Here is a 16,927-nt window from a genome sequence, read left to right as displayed (position 1 = left end):
AGGGCCCAAAAAAAGTTTGGTTTTGATACCATGCAGGAGAATCCGATCATTTAACTCAAAATTTACAGTCAGGGGATAGGCCTAGGACATTATAAACTCCAGTGAAAACCTCACACAATTAATTAGCGACAAGAGTATTTTCTAACACTACAAGGATGAATCTTCTGTCAATGATCTTACCTCTGCCAATACCTAATAAATGCTTTGAGTTGTCCCCTTTTTTGCTCCTTGTAAGTTTTACTTGTGGTTCCTTAACAACAAGAGCATCGCGATCCTTTTCTTGGAATTTTGGGCAAAAGGATTGAAACTAGGAACCAAGCTCAAAGAAAAAGTAGTAAACTCTTTAATTACAACTCCTATAAACTAGAGAACTAGTATAAAGCATAAAGGATTGCTACCTAAGTTTTCATTTCAGAAAATTATCTTAGAATACTTTGTTCTTAAATGCATAGGAGAAAAACCAGCACTGATAATAGGAGTAAACTCAAAACTAAGAATCTATGTTGCGCATGGGCACTTACATCTTGTCTAGATTTAATGGAAGAGAATTAAATATTATTTTGGTCAGATATACATAGTTTATAATATATATCTAATCGATTTTACTTTCTCTTGTAAAGACACATTTGAACACTTGTACAGATGCAGTGAAGGATATTTAAAGGAATGTAGTTGCCTAGTCGTTAGCCTTGTTTTCATTTAGAAGGAAATCAAATACTCTATGCGGACAATTCGTAATTCAGTTTATGCTCACAGAGTAAGTATATATAAATTTGAGAAATTATTTCTTCCCAGTGGTCGCCTAATAATCCCAGTCATGATAATATGCAACTTTTTGGTTCCTCCTTCCCAACATCATTTTTTTTTACTAGTCAGAGAACTAAAATCTACAACCGAAATCTCTACCTGATCCATAATTGATACTTATAAAGCATAAAGCAGAAAATAAATTTTATGAGCAGTAAGAACAATTAGAGAAGAAAAAAAAAAAAGGAAAACCTGAGACAGAAAGGTGCATCTCTATGTTATCGGTTCTGTGGCATTAATATACACGTCCTTTCTTCACAATTTAAGTATATCTTTACATTACTCACTGGTGTTCCTTTGTATAACTAGATGTGCTTTTGTCTCGCTTTGTATAGTCACCATATGTGTCTTCAGAAAGCATGGAATCATCGTTAGCTCTCCATCTTTGCAGGGCTTGAGGAAGACTCATATTGAAATCAATATTGAAACTACCATCACCAGTAGCAGCAGAGGGAGTCCATTGCTCTACAAGAGGAGCTAAGACATTTACTGCGTGTCCCATATCTGGTCTCTGTGATGGTTCCCTAGCCGTGCAATGTCCTGCTAGCTCTGCTACTTTGCAAATGCTCTGGTAAGTTTCCTCGTCCGGATCCAGGGTCGGGTCTAGAACTTCTAGAATCTTCTCTTTGTTGACAACCATTTTTTTAAACCAGGGGACTAAATGACTTCTGTCTTCTGGTAAGTTCTCATCAAGTGCTTTTCTGCCAGTGAGTATCTCCATCAAGATCACTCCAAAGGCGAAGACGTCAATTTTCGTGGTAACTCTTCCAGTGGCTAGTTCCAACAAACAGAGATCCCATGAGAATTATTGCAGATTTATGAACATATATCATCATATTCCTAATCTAATATGAAATTCTAAAAGAATAAATTCGTTTCATTTGGGATAGTCAAGCTAGTAACTTTTTGTTACTACCTGTTGTTACTTGTACTAAGGTGGTCCCATTATTTTGTTGTTGCTACTATTCCTTTTTTGCTAAATGCTATGTAATGTTTTCCTATTATTTGCTATGTCTTCTTTACTTTTGTATTTGCTTTTTCAAACTGCTTTGATATGCTTTACTTGAACTGAGGGTCTATCGGAAACAACCTCGTGAACCTCAGGGTAAGATCTGAGTACACTCTACCCTTTCCAGACCCCACCTATCACCGGATATGTTGTTGTTGTGGTTAAGCTAATAACTGTGTTGGCCAAATATACATTATGTTCAGCAAAGTTCTTTTCCAGGAAGAGAACGTGTCAAGGTGCATTTTAACCATTAAATTCTTTAGCTTAATTTTCAAATTAAATCCTTTGTTTGTTCTATGGTTAGTTAGAGGCTTAAATTGAACTAATTCATGCAATAGAAAAGGAGTGTTATACATACAAGCATACTCTGGAGCAAGATACCCAAAAGTTCCTGCCAGCCTTGTTTCCACGGAATACTTCCCATCAGGTGCACTTTTAACTAATCCAAAATCAGAGACCTTAGCCCTCATGTCATCATCAAGAAGTACGTTAGAAGGCTTTAGATCTCTATGTATGAAGCTTTGTTGTGCCAAACCATGCAGATACTCTACTCCTCTGGCAACATCTAGTGCTATTATTAATCTTTGCTTCCAAGTAAGAGGTAGAAATCCCAATCGATCATGCTCGAACAAATGCTGGCCTAATGTCCCTTGTGGCATGTACTCGTAAACTAAAAGCCTCTCATTTCCATTGACACAAAATCCATGAAGTGCCACTAAGTGTCTGTGTCTAACCTTTGTGAGTACTTCAATTTCAGCTCTGAACTCGTTCAGGCCTTTGTTACTTGCTATAGTAGCTTCCATTCTCTTCACAGCAATCTCTGTCCCATCATGGAGTTTACCTTTGTAAACGATGCCAAACCCGCCACGTCCCAATATATTTTCTTCATTGAAATTGTCTGTCGCCTCTCGCAGAAGTTCCACCGGGATGGTTACATGCCCACCTTCATATACATAGATTTCGCTGTTTGCTGCACTACTTTGACTAGCCGTGCTTGGAATTGCACCATAACCATTCACATTTTTAGGGGAACCATTCTTCGATTTTTGCTCCTTGCCTCTGCTCAATTTTGATTTTTTCCCGTTACGCTTGTATTTATATATCACCAAGCACAAAATTACTAGGATTACGAAAACAGCAGCAATAACAATAGCAACAATGACCCCTGTAGAGACGGAAGATTTATGTTCGTCTTTTGCAGCAGAAGGTGATAAATTATCTCTCCCACCAGACGAACTTGGAGTACTTGATCTTCCAGGTGGAGGACTTAGGGGCACATCTTTCCCTATAAACGGATTACCAGACGTTTTCACTATGACATCCGAACGAAATTTTGGGACCTTCCCAGAAATGTTGTTGTTGGAAATATCGACAAGCACCAGGTCTGCTAAACTCGTCAGGCTATCTGGAATTGGACCAGTGAGATTATTATCACTCATGATCAATTGTTTCAAACCGGTGAGATTAGCAGTTGCAGGAGATATAGTACCAACCCAATTCTGTTTTGCAAAATTGATTACAGTGACACTGCCTTTAGGATCACATGTAATATAGTTCCAATCTTTACAAGGATTATTCCCTGACCAAGACTCGGCAATTGCCGTCGGACAACCCACTGCTCCAGCAATCTCAATCAATATAGTTACTTGTGGATCACACGGTCCTGGACCAGGATTACAAAAATGATTTGTGTTACCAAGACTCACTTGGACATTTGGTTTGAACCCTGGCATTGGTCCTAAAAATATGTTATTTTGCAAAGACACGTTAGCCAGCTTAGGAAGTGAAGTTAGAGAAGGAGGAATCGCTCCAGTTAAGCTATTATCACGAAGCTGAAGATCGATCAAATTACTACAACCAGAAAGATCAGGAATTGGCCCTGAAAACTTATTAACATGGATCCAAACCTGAATTAACTGTTCCATAGAACCAAGAATATCAATCCTGCCTGAAAGCCCAAACTTTTGATTATTAAGCACCAAGTTTTGGATCCCAGACTTAGCAAAACTCGATGGCAAGAACCCCGTTATATTATTATACGAAAGCCTAAGATTCTCCAAACTAGGTAACGACCCAAAAAAGTCCGGAATCTGACCAATAATATTAGCATTAGACGCTGAAAAATCAGTCAAGGATGGTGAATCTGTTAAACTATCAGGAATCGTCCATGGAGGAAGACTAGGATTTTCATCAATGCTAAAATGCTGTAAATTCGTTAACCCTTTAAGAAAATCAGGAGGAACGGATGTAAAATTATTGGAATCAAGATGAACATCCTGAATATTAGCAAGGCCTGATAAAGAAGGTAAAGAACCGGAAAGACGATTCTTTTGTAGATTAAGAGATTGAAGATTAGCAAGTTGATTAAGATCTGGTGGTAATTGACCTCCTAAAGATTTTCCTATAAGACTAATAGAATCAACCCTGCCTGAAGAGTCACATGACACACCTGGCCATTTACATACATTGTTACCTGACCAACCAGGAGGTGTGGGTATTAGAGACTTAGCCAATTTAGCCATGATGGATGCATCATCACCCGAACCATCACGTACAACGGCAGACACCTTAACGTCGGATAAAACGTTAGCGGAGGCATTGGTTATGAGGAGGAAGAAGAGGAGGTAGCATGTGATTATTTTTTCATAGAATTTGTACTTTTTTTTGCCCATTGTTATGGCTATACCTTTCTCTTTTTCTTCTCTCACCTCATTGTTCGGAAAGATTAGGGTTTGTGTGAGAGAGGAGAAAGAAGGCTAAGGGTTTGGCTTTGTGTTGAATGCTTGAATTAAGGAAAGAAAGCTGAGAATGTATGGAATGGCGAAAGAACGTTTATGGCAAGTTTCTAAAACTTACCATATTAGCTTTTGGCAGAAAACATTTTCGAATTCTCCTACACGTGACATGAAACGACGCTATATTGTTGATTCTTTTTCCCAAAGGCTTAATAGCATATTCGGTCCCTCAATTATTAGTGGATTTTAATTCTGATATCCGATTAAGCACATTTAATGTTCAATTAATTTAAATGTGCATTTTTATCCATTTGCTTGTGAAATATTCACAAATTTACCATAATTATTGTCGTTCCACTACTTATAATTACATATATGTTATGTTAAACTTGCATTGTTACTCTATATTTGACGGCGATATAGTTCTAAAAGTAGTTCAAATATAACATTTTTTCTCTTGCTAATTTCAAAATTCCAACCGTACTACATGTACTAGTGAATTTGCCCGCGCTACGCGCGGTCGTTAAAATATAGCTAAGTAATTATTGTTAATTTTTTTAATTGAAAAGATCAATCATTGATCAATTTGATCTTTTTCTCTGTTCTTCAACCAAAAGAATCCGTTGTTCTAGCCACATTTTCAAGGTTGATACCAAATACGAACAGATCCTCGACAAATTCAATGTCAAACAAATGACCCTCCTTAATTTTGACCCTCCCATCTCCTATGTCACAAGAATCATGTGCCACTGGTGTGGCAAAAACACTTAATTTTAAGCCCGCGGTCTTAATTTTTTCTTTAAGTACTTCTTGTAAATATTTTAAGTCAAAAATTTTGTTTCGCAATTTTACGAATTTAATTGAAAAAAAGCAAAATAATAAAAAAAAAAAAATTGATGATATATATTCTCATTACCTTACATTTTTAAGATTGTCTTTTCCATTCTTTGTTATTTTTCTTGATTATCTGCCCTTCTTTTTTATATGTTTTCCCCTTATTGTTTTCATCTTAATAATTTTTCCTCGCGTAATCCTACTCTTATTTGTATTCATCCCAACATTTTTTTCGCTTCTCCCTTTTTCCCACTCTCTTTTTTATGTTCTTACCTTTGCTTGTTTAATTCCTCCATAAAATCAGTAAGTATTATCATCCTTCTTTTAAATAATCAAGTCAAACTCGTCCTTCTCTTTTTACTAATTTAATGAAATGATTAAAAAAATTCATATCCTAATCATTATTTATGTCCAATATGAAACATTCAAAAATAATCTTGGTTATATTCTGTTTCTATCTTCTACATTTGGTTTATAAAGATCACATGTCAATAAAGTTCATCAATGTACACATGTCGATAAAGTTCATCAATGTACTCCAATATTTATCAAGAATTATTCATTCTTGATGAGTATTTTTACGAATGATCTTGCTTTTGTAATTTTATACAAATTTTTAAATCTTCCATGCGTATTGCAGTAATATATGAAAATGTGAAAATTTGAGGGCTGCATTAATTTTACATACCAATAAACAACTTTCTTATGAATTGAAATGTAGTTTGAAAATTACAAACTAATTTTGCATTCTCATATTCCATCACTAAGTTTGTTAAGTTGATTCACATGATTGCGGAAGGATATATAGATACTTCCTTAAGCAGCACACAAATATATGTTGGCTTCCTCACCATGCTTCTACTTTGGAAAACACTCTGGACACACAAAGAATGAACCTCACCAATGAAAAGAAAAAACAGAAGAATAGTTAACTAAGCAAATAAAACCTTTAGAGAATACTATAATTATGAGTTGAAAAGGAAAGAAGAACCACCTCATACATAGAAATAATTTCTCTCAAAAGAATTTCGAACAATGATAGTTAGAGCATTACCATCTCAATAGCATACTATATTTGTATGTCGGTTCGGTCTTAAGAGCAAACCAATTTTTTTTTTTTTTTGCATGAAATGGGAAAAAAGAAAAAGGAGAAAAAATTGTTGACAAAAAGAATGCTAGAATTGTTAAAGAAAAAATTTGTAATTCTATAAATTAACAAATAGAAAATACCAAAAATGACATTGAAATTTGATCCGTATCTTGGGCAAGATCCTTTTCTATTGCTATATGGTATGTCCTCGTAGCCATAGTGAGATTAGGACAAGGAAAATTATATAGTGTTAATCTTCATCATCTGCTACAAAAGTTCTAATGAGATTAGGACAAGAAAAATACAAGATTACAAAGAATCTACTAATCATAGACAAATTTCTAATGAGATTAGAACAAGATTACAAGGAATCTACTAAATGTAGACTACACATAGCATAAAAGAAAACTACTCCAAGTCTCCAACAAAGTATTACAGAGCCCAGGTAGAAGAGAAGCTTTCAATTATGGCTTCTCTGAATGGTATCTCAATTTTTCCATGTTACACCAATAAGACTTGCTCATAAGGAAAGTAAAAGGTTCTTGAAAGAGATTGAATCACGACTTCTCCTTGTCTGGTCTCTCAATTCTCCTATATTAGCATACCATTAAGAGGATCATCTAATGCAAAATTATATAATTGGGGGTTATGAACATCAAAGGTTTGAGAGTTATGGATATTAAAATATCAATTAAGAGTAAAATTTATGGAGATGACTTTTTAAAATAAAATAATTGAGAAAAAAGTCCAAAAAAAAAAGAGAAAAAAGATAAATAGAATCCTTGGCCAAATAGAGGTGTCACATCACCTTATCTATGCCTAGCTTTATTATATATATAGATATAAAAGATTGGATAGAGGGAGTACTTCTCACATAAAAGGACAAAAAATACATATTTCAATTAATTAATGGTTAAATATGCTTCGTTAGATATCACAAATTGGTAAATAAGAATACACCTATAATCCACGGACCAAAATTGCTATTACCCCTTGCCCAAAGTTTAATTGGGTCATTATTGGTGACGTGGACGACGTTGTAGAGTTCGTCCACGTGGAATTTATGATTGCTAACGTGTAAAAAAATGATTGGCCCTTACTACGTTGCAGATCCGTGATGGCTTATTTTGGATCTATTCTTATATTTTTTTTACTACCTAGAAAGAAACAAGGGAAGAAGAGGAGATTCATATTAGTGTGAAGAAAACAAAATCGAAAATGGAATTAGGCCGAGCATTCAATGCCACTTCAATTTTCCTTGTTTTGCTTCTTGTTACCATAGGTAAGAGCTATTTTTGTATGAGATCTCTTAATGCTATATTTAATGCGCTAACTTTTTTTTTTTTCTCTTGAGCTAGAAATCAAATACTAAGTCAATAGAAATTACCTTTTGATTTGTATTTTACAGTTACGGCTAAGAAGTCCAGTGATGTGACAGAGTTGCAGATCGGTGTGAAGGTAAGGTTTTTGTGAAAATTACGGTCTATGTCTACTTTTGTAAATATTTACGCCACGTAGCCCATACTTTGTGTATGAACACTCGATTTGGACCATATTTGTGTATAAACACCTTTTAGGATCTCTTGCTTTTAGCACAGTTTTAGGTTGTAGGCATTTAAATGAAAAATGAATAAAGAGCATAGTTTTATGTTGCAAATGTCATTTGGCTCAACATTCTGCTTTAGACTAATGATTCGATGAAAATTGAATCGAAAGTGCTCTATACTTGTTACCTTTAGCAGAATTGTATAGAGGGAATATGCATACGGAGAGAGGGGGAAGTTTTGTTTCTATAAATGGTTCAAGTTAATTCCTCATTGAGTGTGAATACACATCAACAGTATACTCACTTTGCTGAGTGGTTTGAGAGCACGAATGGAGAATGAAAAGCTAGTCTCTTATAGTGGTTTATAGCTATGATGACGGGGTGTATTTTTTTTTTTTTTTGATGACATGGGAACCCGCAGCCGCTACCCTTCGGGTGCGCACAGAGTAAACCCAGCTCCTGTGCAATAGCTCGCAAACCACACAGGTACGGTAACCCGCACTAGGCAAGCCCGGTGCGACGAGGTCGACCCAGAAGGCAAATCCCCTGCTGTTGTAGGCAGGGGGTTTCGAACTTGAGACCTCCATTATGAAAGCCTCATGCTCAACCAACTGAGCCACCCTTGCGGGTATGATGACGAGGTGTATTTGACAGAGAATAATCGGTGAATAGGAGCGAATAGATAATGTTTGTTTCTTTCTGTTCCACGTGTCTTATGAAATCATACTTGTCCCTCGTATAAATAAGTATACGAGGCATGCTATGGCATTCACAAGAATCACAACTATGTATTGTGCCTCGCAGAGTATTTGTCAATTGCATGTATTGGTGATCCAGCTTGCGGTGAAATAAATGTTTTGTTTTGTGTCCATAAAATTGAGACCTACTTCTCCTTGAATGAAGTGGGCAGAAAATCATCAAATCCAGTGACACAGCTATAATATTCTCATGGAATCTTAGTAAACATTTGTTCTCAAATGTTTCACTATTATGATGTTACACTGCATTTGTAGAGTCATCAATCTTTTATGTTTTTCGATGTCGATAGCAATGGTTGTACGTCTCCTTCATTTGCTGATTCTTTCTAAACACTAACCTATTGTTTTCTTGGTCCATCTGTTGCAGTTTAAGCCAAAATCCTGCGAACTTCAGGCTCACAAGGGCAATAGAGTCTCAGTACACTACAGTGTGAGTAGAAGTGCTTCTCTACTTTACTATTTAAAAGATCCTAATTGTGGATGGAGGGAAGGTTACCCATAAGAATGAGGTGCTTCTATGTTCTTGTGATCCCTACTGGTAGATTAATAAATTATTGTGTTTACTCCTTTTTGGCAATCCTTACATACCTTTATCCAAAGGAAAAAAACGGAAACCCTTACCTTGATAACTGGGTTTTTTGTCAAATATGTTGGAGAATTATATTCATGCATATTGGCTTGAACATAAGAATAGAGTACTGAGGAAAAAGATTTCCCTTGATTATTCAGATATTTTCCCCTTTTCATCTACTTTCATTCATCTTCCTTGGTCAGCTTCGGGAAGTTGGATCCGTACCTTTACACCAGAGATAATGTCTTACTCAGTCTAGAGGTAACATCAGAGTGATTCACCCTATATCCTAATGCTCCTGCAGGGAAAACTTACAGATGGAACTGTATTCGATTCCAGCTATGAGAGGAATGACCCCATTGAATTTGAGCTTGGAAGTGGTCAAGTGATTAAAGGTTTGTTTGCGATTCCTTTAACCAATGATCATTCTACATCATTTATTCATTTCTAATCCTTTGGAACAATGGCAAACATGACATCATTGCATTGGTGCATTATCTGCTTTTGTTTTTCTTCTTTGATGGTTCCCCTCTATGATAAGCATGTTAGGAACTAGAATCTCGGAGAAAAGCCATTGAATTCTTGACAATGATAAGCACGAATATGCGCATGCAGTAAATAGGTGTAGTGCTGACAAAACAAAAGATGGCTCATTGTTTTTGTCTCTTGCTTTTCAAGATAATTTAGTTCTTTAGTACTTTGTGGGAGCTTACCATTTGAAGTTTCACCCTACACACCTTGGACTGTAAACCCGTACTCCGTTGATAAGTCAAAAAATCTTTGTAATACACCAAACTAGTTCCAAAAATTGACGATGTTGGTGCATGGCACATCAAAGTAAAAGCTGAAAAAAAAGGAGCTCGGTTGTTACTTAGCAAGAGAAAAGAAAAAAGGCAACAGAGCTTGCGTTGTAAATAGAATCTGACAAACGGAAATCATAACATTGTAAAAAGTGTGTGCCTCTTCAAAGATATGAGGCCTGAGGCCATTTAGGCCTTTGGTTCCTCATCAAGTATGGGAACCTCTTTTGTATTTCCTATTCTTCAAGGTAACACATTTACTCATGAAGTAAAGCAAGTCTATAGTATAAGTTTCTCTAAGCTAGATTTATGTTTCCCTATTCTGATCTCCTTCTATGTAATTCATTAAATATGATACTTTCGCAGTCTACGGTGATATTAAGGACATAAACATATATAGATTTTGACAGAGAAATATAGAATATTACATTTTCTGAAAGACATTATGTGAATGTGGTATGCTGTCCTAAAAGGGTTACTTAACAAAAGAACAGAATAAGCTAGACGATACTGAATGTCGCCTTGCAGGTTGGGATCAAGGAATTCTTGGAATGTGTGTCGGAGAGAAGCGAAAGTTGAAAATCCCTGCTAAACTTGGTTATGGCGAGAGTGGATCTCCACCAAAGATTCCAGGTAACGTCAGATCTTCTTTAATAACTGACAATTTTTTTTTTTTTTTTTTTTTTGATAAGGTAACTTACAAATTCTGCTTAAAGGATTAGGTAAAGCTATAGACCACAAGCGTTAGGCATTATCCTTTGGTACACTAATCAACTGTTTTCGTGGTATCTATTTCTGATTCTGAACTAATCGTTTTAATAGCCTGGCTTCATTAGCCATAAATGTGCTCTCCTTCTGGTGGCATTGCCTCCTTTCCATATAATTGATTGGCATTTGTTTGAGTTTTTGGAGAAGTTGCAAAAGAATTTTGCAAACATTTCTGGAAAATCTTTTTAGGTTTTCAGAAAGTGTTTGTTTGGTGAATTTTTCTTTTCAGAACTTGCAAATTCTGGAAAATGGGCTATCTGTCAACTCGGAAATACTTTTTTATTTTGCAAAAACTTGGAAATAAACAAAAATTAAAAAAAGAAGTTTCAGAACTTCTCCAAATATCGTAAAGTTCTTTCTTCGCCAGAATGAATTCCTCTTTGTTGGCGTAGCTTTTGATTTCTATTTGATTTGCCACAGTAGCAAAAATTGTAATTTCTTCAAAGGAAGTCAGTTTGGGTCAGTTGTCTGGATTTGTAACTGAATTCGTTGCCATGATTGACCTCTATATCTATTAAGAGCGGGTGGGGGTGGCAGGGACCGCAGGGTGGGTTAGGGGCATTATGTTGTATTCTTCAGCAATAGGGTTTAATGCTGCTTAAATTCAGATGACGCTACATCTATCATTTGTTAACTAGAGAAGCACTATGCTGGAATTATAAGTAAGCACATATATGTCTATTATAATCCATTATCAAGTTCGAGATGTGATTTTGATTCTACTTCTTGCTTGCATTTTGTGCTCTCTTTTGTTTGCTATGTAAATTTTCCCTTTGAGTTAGCTAGTATCGTATCTCAATATTTTTTATATCCATTCAAACTTATAGGTGGTGCGACACTTATCTTTGACACTGAGCTGGTTGCTGTGAATGGAAAGAAATCAACAGCTGATAGCGAACTGTGATTTCATGATGTCTCTACACATCCCTTTACATTAGCTTAAGTATGGAGGAAACTTCTACGGGTTTGTTAATGTTAGGCTACACTAGGTATATTTACCTCTTTGATAATTTAGATACTGAAGTATTGGTCTCTGGCAGAATTACACAACTGCGTTACCTTTTGTCACTTGTTCTTTCTTCTGCCAAAGTTAAGTAGATGGACGTTGAACTCTAAGGATGGTTTTTCCATCGTTACGTCTTACATTCTAGTACCATTGGTGGTTTTATTTCTTCTTCTTTTCAACGTCAAAAGTATCTGGTACTGGTATTGGATAATTTTGTTTCTTCATGGAGGATACTGGAATTAAAATCTTTCCATGAAACCCAAGTATTTGGTTACTTGACGCACACCCAAGGCAAAAAAGAGATTGTCATGCCATGTCACTAAGTTACTGAACCAAAACCAAGGAGTTTCTGTAAAAAGAAAAAAAAAAAAAAACAGGAGTATTTCTCTGTACTTCACAATCTCGGAGCCTATGAAATTGTTGTCAACCTCCACGAGCATGTCAATGACTTCCAATCTGATTTTTTTGACTTACTTTGTTAGTGGAGTTAAAACTGGGTAGGTCGTGGTTTTTGCATCTTTTGAGTAGGGTGTTAAACTGAATACTCATTAGAACAGGTTCTATAGTTGAGTTAGGCTAATTTTAATAGAAGACGAAAATTAGGTAGGAATTAATTCACCGCCTCTTCTTGAGTTGCGAAGGTGCACCAAATTAACAATAGCAAACACATTTTTGCAAAGCAATAACTGACCTCCCCATTTTATCCATAGTTTTGCATGAAAAAAAAGTCTTCAAAAGATTTCCGTTAATAGATAACCCACCCACTATCCTTTATAAACACCATTCAAGAAGAAGTTCAAACCTTAAATCACTTTTCATAAAAATTACTCAGCTCCGTCCCATAATAATTGTCATCTTTGCCAAAAATACGCATATTAAGAAATCAATAATGCAATGTTAAGTTTACAAAATTATCTCTATATAATTAAAATAAATTACTTTTTAATCTTGATTAGAGCATGTATGACTAGCGATCCTTTTGACATTGAGAATCCAACACTATCAAGTTATTATGTAACTTTTCCAATCATCATTTAGATATTATTTTAACTTGTCAGTTTTTTTCTAATTTTAGAGTTAGAAAAAATTAGATAATTTATGTCTTAATTTCCTAAGATGACACTTATTATGAGATAATTTTTTTTTACTTCTTAGGTGACATTTATTATGTTACGGAGGGAATACTTCAGATACATTAAAAAGGAGAACGCGACCATAGTAGAAACTTAACTATCTTGGTTAGCCGGAATCCCAATACCGATGGACCTCAAGGTTATTTAGGCGACGTTGAGATATTTAGTGTTACACCTAATTTTTTTTGTCTATCCCGGTAGTGAAAGTTAAATTCAATTCTTAAAAACTCCATTCAAATCCTAGATTAACATCATAAATTCCTTAATGAAAATAGAAATTAAAAACAATTATCTGCATGCACCGATGAGGAAGCACAAGTAACCATAGAGGAACCAAGAAGAGAGAGAGAGAGAGAGGGGGAGCTACACAACAAAGAGCAAGAGGAAGAGGAAAGGAGAAAAATCATAGCATCAGCTGCAGAGGAATGAAAGATAGATGATGATGTATGAAGTGGCTTGAGAATCAGGTCTCAGGTTCGGCAAAAGAGCTAGCAATTTCTTTCGATCTGTTTCAGCTTTGATGGATAGAGTTACCCGTCACATGTGCTGGTAGGAGATACTAAAGAGCCGTTTGGACTCTCAATTCTTCTACAATTTTACCAAAAGAGTAAATCATAATTCATAATAAAATTAATACGCTATTAGAAGGCCTTTCTGAAAACTACAATATCAATCGATCAAATTTTAGTTCAATAAAAAGAAAAATTTAACATGAATAGTAATGTAACTACTCTTTAATATAATTTTTCCACATGGTAAACATGATTGGTAAATATATTTTATCAACTTACAGATTAATATTTAATAGTTGGTAAACATGATTGATAAATATATCTACAAGCTTATGAATTTTTTTTACAAAATATAAATGTATGGGTCAAATTTTACATTTATATTTTTTGAAATCATGATTTCAAATTCCAAATCATGTCTTTTTAGATGATTTGGAATTTCATCTCATGAGATGAAATCAGAGATGAAATCACATGTCCAAACGCTGATTTTATCTCATGAGATGCAATCGCATGTCCAAACGCCTACTAAGTATCTTGTGAAATTAATCGCAGAGCACGCAAGTTAAGTCCGACTCTGAAACCACTATTAAAAAAATCAGATGTATAAAACGGGTTTTACACTTTAAATGACAGTACTATGTAATTAACGAAGTGAAAATTGATGTGGAAATTTATTGGAATTCCCCTCGTGCATCCTAGACTAAAGGTGGCAACCGGTTCCAACCGGAACCGGTTAAGGAACCGGCCGGTTCCGGTTTACCGGTTTTAAACCTCAAACCGGAACCGGTCCGATTTGGAGTGGTTAAAATCTATTTTTTTTTTGTTTTTTGTATTATATATATATATATATATTATAGTATTTATTTGTATATTGTAACTATATTTTCATATGTTATACAACTTTATAATTAAAGTTTAAATATTTACTGACTAACAGCCTAACAGCAAGTCAGCAATACAGAATAGTGTTTTTCGTATACATATATATGTATAACTTACATATACATATCTACTATATATACTATATATACTTAATATATATGTACTATATACTCTATATACTTATATATATGTATAACTTAATATATATACTATATATACATATCTACTATATATACTTATATATATGTACTATATACTATATATACTTACTTATATACTTTTTTTTTTTAATTTTTTACCGGTTAAACCGATTTAACCGGTCCGGTTCCGGTTTTACCGGTTTAACCGGTTCCGATTTCCAAAATATTGGAACCGGACCGGTTACCGGGCCAAACCGGTTACCACCTTTATCCTAGACTCACGCATACTATTATATTTAGTTAAAAAGTTATCATCTTGTCTTGCAATAATATCCCAATTTGTACACAGGATACCCACTGTCACTGTCAGTTGTCACCAAAAGATAACAAATCAGGAAGAAATGAAACTTACAGCATCACCTTAAATTTTCATGTTTTGGTTAAACCTGTTCACTGACATTTCCTATTTCTATTTCAAAAAAAATCCATTTATAGTATGGTTCCCATTTCCTTAGGAGCTTGAAACGGGTAACTATTCAACACTGTAGACCCTACTGCATATCGTGACCTTCGCGTCGAACTTCAAAGGACTGCCGTTAGATTAAGATCAACGGCAGAAACAATTGCCCACACTATTACCAAATCAAAGATAACCTCTATTTCGTCATAAATCATAACTATTATACGTATCCGCGCGATGCGCGGATTGTTCAAAAGAAAAAATAGAGAGGAGAGAGATAAGAAATATATGTATATGAACCGTATGTGACATATTGCGGATATAATATTCTCAGATCAGTCTTATCACATACTAAAATGCGCCGATTGTTCAAAAGAAAAAATTGAGAGGAGAGATAAGAAATAGATGTATATGATCCATATGTGACATATCACAGATATAATATTCTCGGATCAGTCTTATCACATACTAACATTTTCCCATGGTATATATAGTTGCTTCAACTTCATTATTAACCAATTGTTTTGAGTTAAAAGCTGTGCAGCAAGAGAAGATGAAAAATTAGCATCAAAAACATCAATCTTTTCATCGGGTGAAAAGCGAACCAACTCATTTAGCTTTGCTAATATCTCCAGCGGCTTGCCACTTCCATGCAGTAAAGAGTAGTCCAACATATCTGACAACAAAAAATTAAATAAAGAGACCAAAAAAATAGTTCTACAACTACATAAGGATCGAATGTATGATTTTTCATAAGTTGATCAAATAAATCGACCAACCTACTGTAACGACACAAGTCATTGGTAGCATTTGGAGCCTATCAAATATTAAAGAGTAGTAGCTAGTGATTGTAATTCAAACGTTTGAATAAACTAATGTTGGATATATTAAGTGTTTAATAAATATTCATCTTTGACTCAAATAGTACTCAATAGTCCACCAGTTCATCTATCTAGCACTCAAACTTTTATGCGTATAACCAAGCAGTGTTCTCATTTAGTTCTTATTATTTCCCTAGACGTGCTGAAGCTAATCAAATAAAAAATGAATTGAAGCAAATGGTTTTGTGTACCTTGTAATCGTCGTGTTTCTTGAAGAACATTTTCCATAGGAATAAATTGAATGGAGTAATTTCAGTTCCAATGGCAAGCTGAGAGACAAATTGAAATTATAAAAAAATGCATATCCAAATTGAAAGGCAGCAAAAGTGTGTTAGATGACAATAATGTAGCTAAAATAAAATTTACCATTTTAATGGTGGCATTTGAATTTTTTTGTCATGAGCGTTTCTTTATCAACAGCTCTAGTAATCTTGAACTCTGCTCCAGGCTTCAAGTCACCTGAAATATGAAACATTTGTAGCTACATTAGTAAGCTAGCGCAAGAATGTTTTTGTACTATGCATGAGGAAGAGTGGTTTTAACTTAATCTGTATCGGAAAACTAAGATAAGCACAGACTAATCTTACATCATTTAGAGAATTAGGGAGTCGTTCATTATGCATAAGAAGTTTGAGCAAAGTCCTTTAATTTCTTCCCCTTTGTCATTGGTGTACACAAGCCTTCTGACGCACGAAGAAATGTTTATGAAATCTCAAATTTAGACAACTTGTGATCCCTTAAACAACTATGACTATGCTTGGAGTATATATAATATATCACCTATAGTTGTTGGTAGAATTGATAAGTGTCAATATTAATCACAATCTAGGCATATGATTATCAATCTATTAAGAGTGATCTGTAATAGGTGAAATTTTTCTTCGAATAATTAGGAATTAAAAGCTTACGGTTTTGGAGTTAGCAAAGTCACCAAGGGCACTGTTAGCATGGTATGGAGTACAATCTGTGCTTGTTAGGCTTTCCCATTGGCA

At 34.8% G+C, this 16,927-nt stretch overlaps 2 protein-coding genes across 2 annotated transcripts; one reads left to right on the top strand and one right to left on the bottom strand.

Moving 5' to 3' along the window:
• Nucleotides 1–879: 879 nt before the first annotated feature.
• Nucleotides 880–4,659, bottom strand: LOC132610042 (receptor-like kinase TMK4). The gene is made up of 2 exons (XM_060324296.1): nt 2,175–4,659; nt 880–1,581 (listed from the first exon to the last, which is right to left on the bottom strand). Exons 1-2 carry the CDS (start codon nt 4,486–4,488, stop codon nt 1,091–1,093), a joined length of 2,805 nt encoding a protein of 934 aa, XP_060180279.1. The 5' UTR covers nt 4,489–4,659; the 3' UTR covers nt 880–1,090.
• A 2,940-nt stretch (nt 4,660–7,599) lies between these two features.
• On the top strand, nt 7,600–12,091 carry LOC132610044 (peptidyl-prolyl cis-trans isomerase FKBP15-1). The gene is made up of 6 exons (XM_060324297.1): nt 7,600–7,757; nt 7,884–7,933; nt 9,147–9,209; nt 9,655–9,745; nt 10,679–10,783; nt 11,746–12,091. The coding sequence occupies exons 1-6, from the start codon at nt 7,694–7,696 to the stop codon at nt 11,820–11,822; spliced, it is 450 nt and encodes a 149-aa protein (XP_060180280.1). The 5' UTR covers nt 7,600–7,693; the 3' UTR covers nt 11,823–12,091.
• The last annotated feature ends 4,836 nt before the right edge of the window (nt 12,092–16,927 follow it).

The sequence above is a fragment of the Lycium barbarum genome, chromosome 9 (genome assembly GCF_019175385.1).
Source record: "Lycium barbarum isolate Lr01 chromosome 9, ASM1917538v2, whole genome shotgun sequence".
Taxonomy (NCBI): Eukaryota; Viridiplantae; Streptophyta; class Magnoliopsida; order Solanales; family Solanaceae; genus Lycium; species Lycium barbarum.
Note: the sequence above shows the minus strand (reverse complement) of the source record. Positions and strands in the feature narration are given on the sequence as shown.

Coding starts and splice junctions, on each gene's coding strand:
- LOC132610042 (XM_060324296.1), bottom strand. CDS start 4,488: ATGGGCAAAAAAAAGTACAAATTCTATGAAAAAATAATCACATGCTAC. Junction 1,582..2,174: donor TCTTGCTCCAGAGTATGCTT/GTATGTATAACA, acceptor TGTTGGAACTAG/CCACTGGAAGAGTTACCACG.
- LOC132610044 (XM_060324297.1), top strand. CDS start 7,694: ATGGAATTAGGCCGAGCATTCAATGCCACTTCAATTTTCCTTGTTTTG. Junction 7,934..9,146: donor AGTTGCAGATCGGTGTGAAG/GTAAGGTTTTTG, acceptor CATCTGTTGCAG/TTTAAGCCAAAATCCTGCGA. Junction 9,210..9,654: donor GAGTCTCAGTACACTACAGT/GTGAGTAGAAGT, acceptor ATGCTCCTGCAG/GGAAAACTTACAGATGGAAC.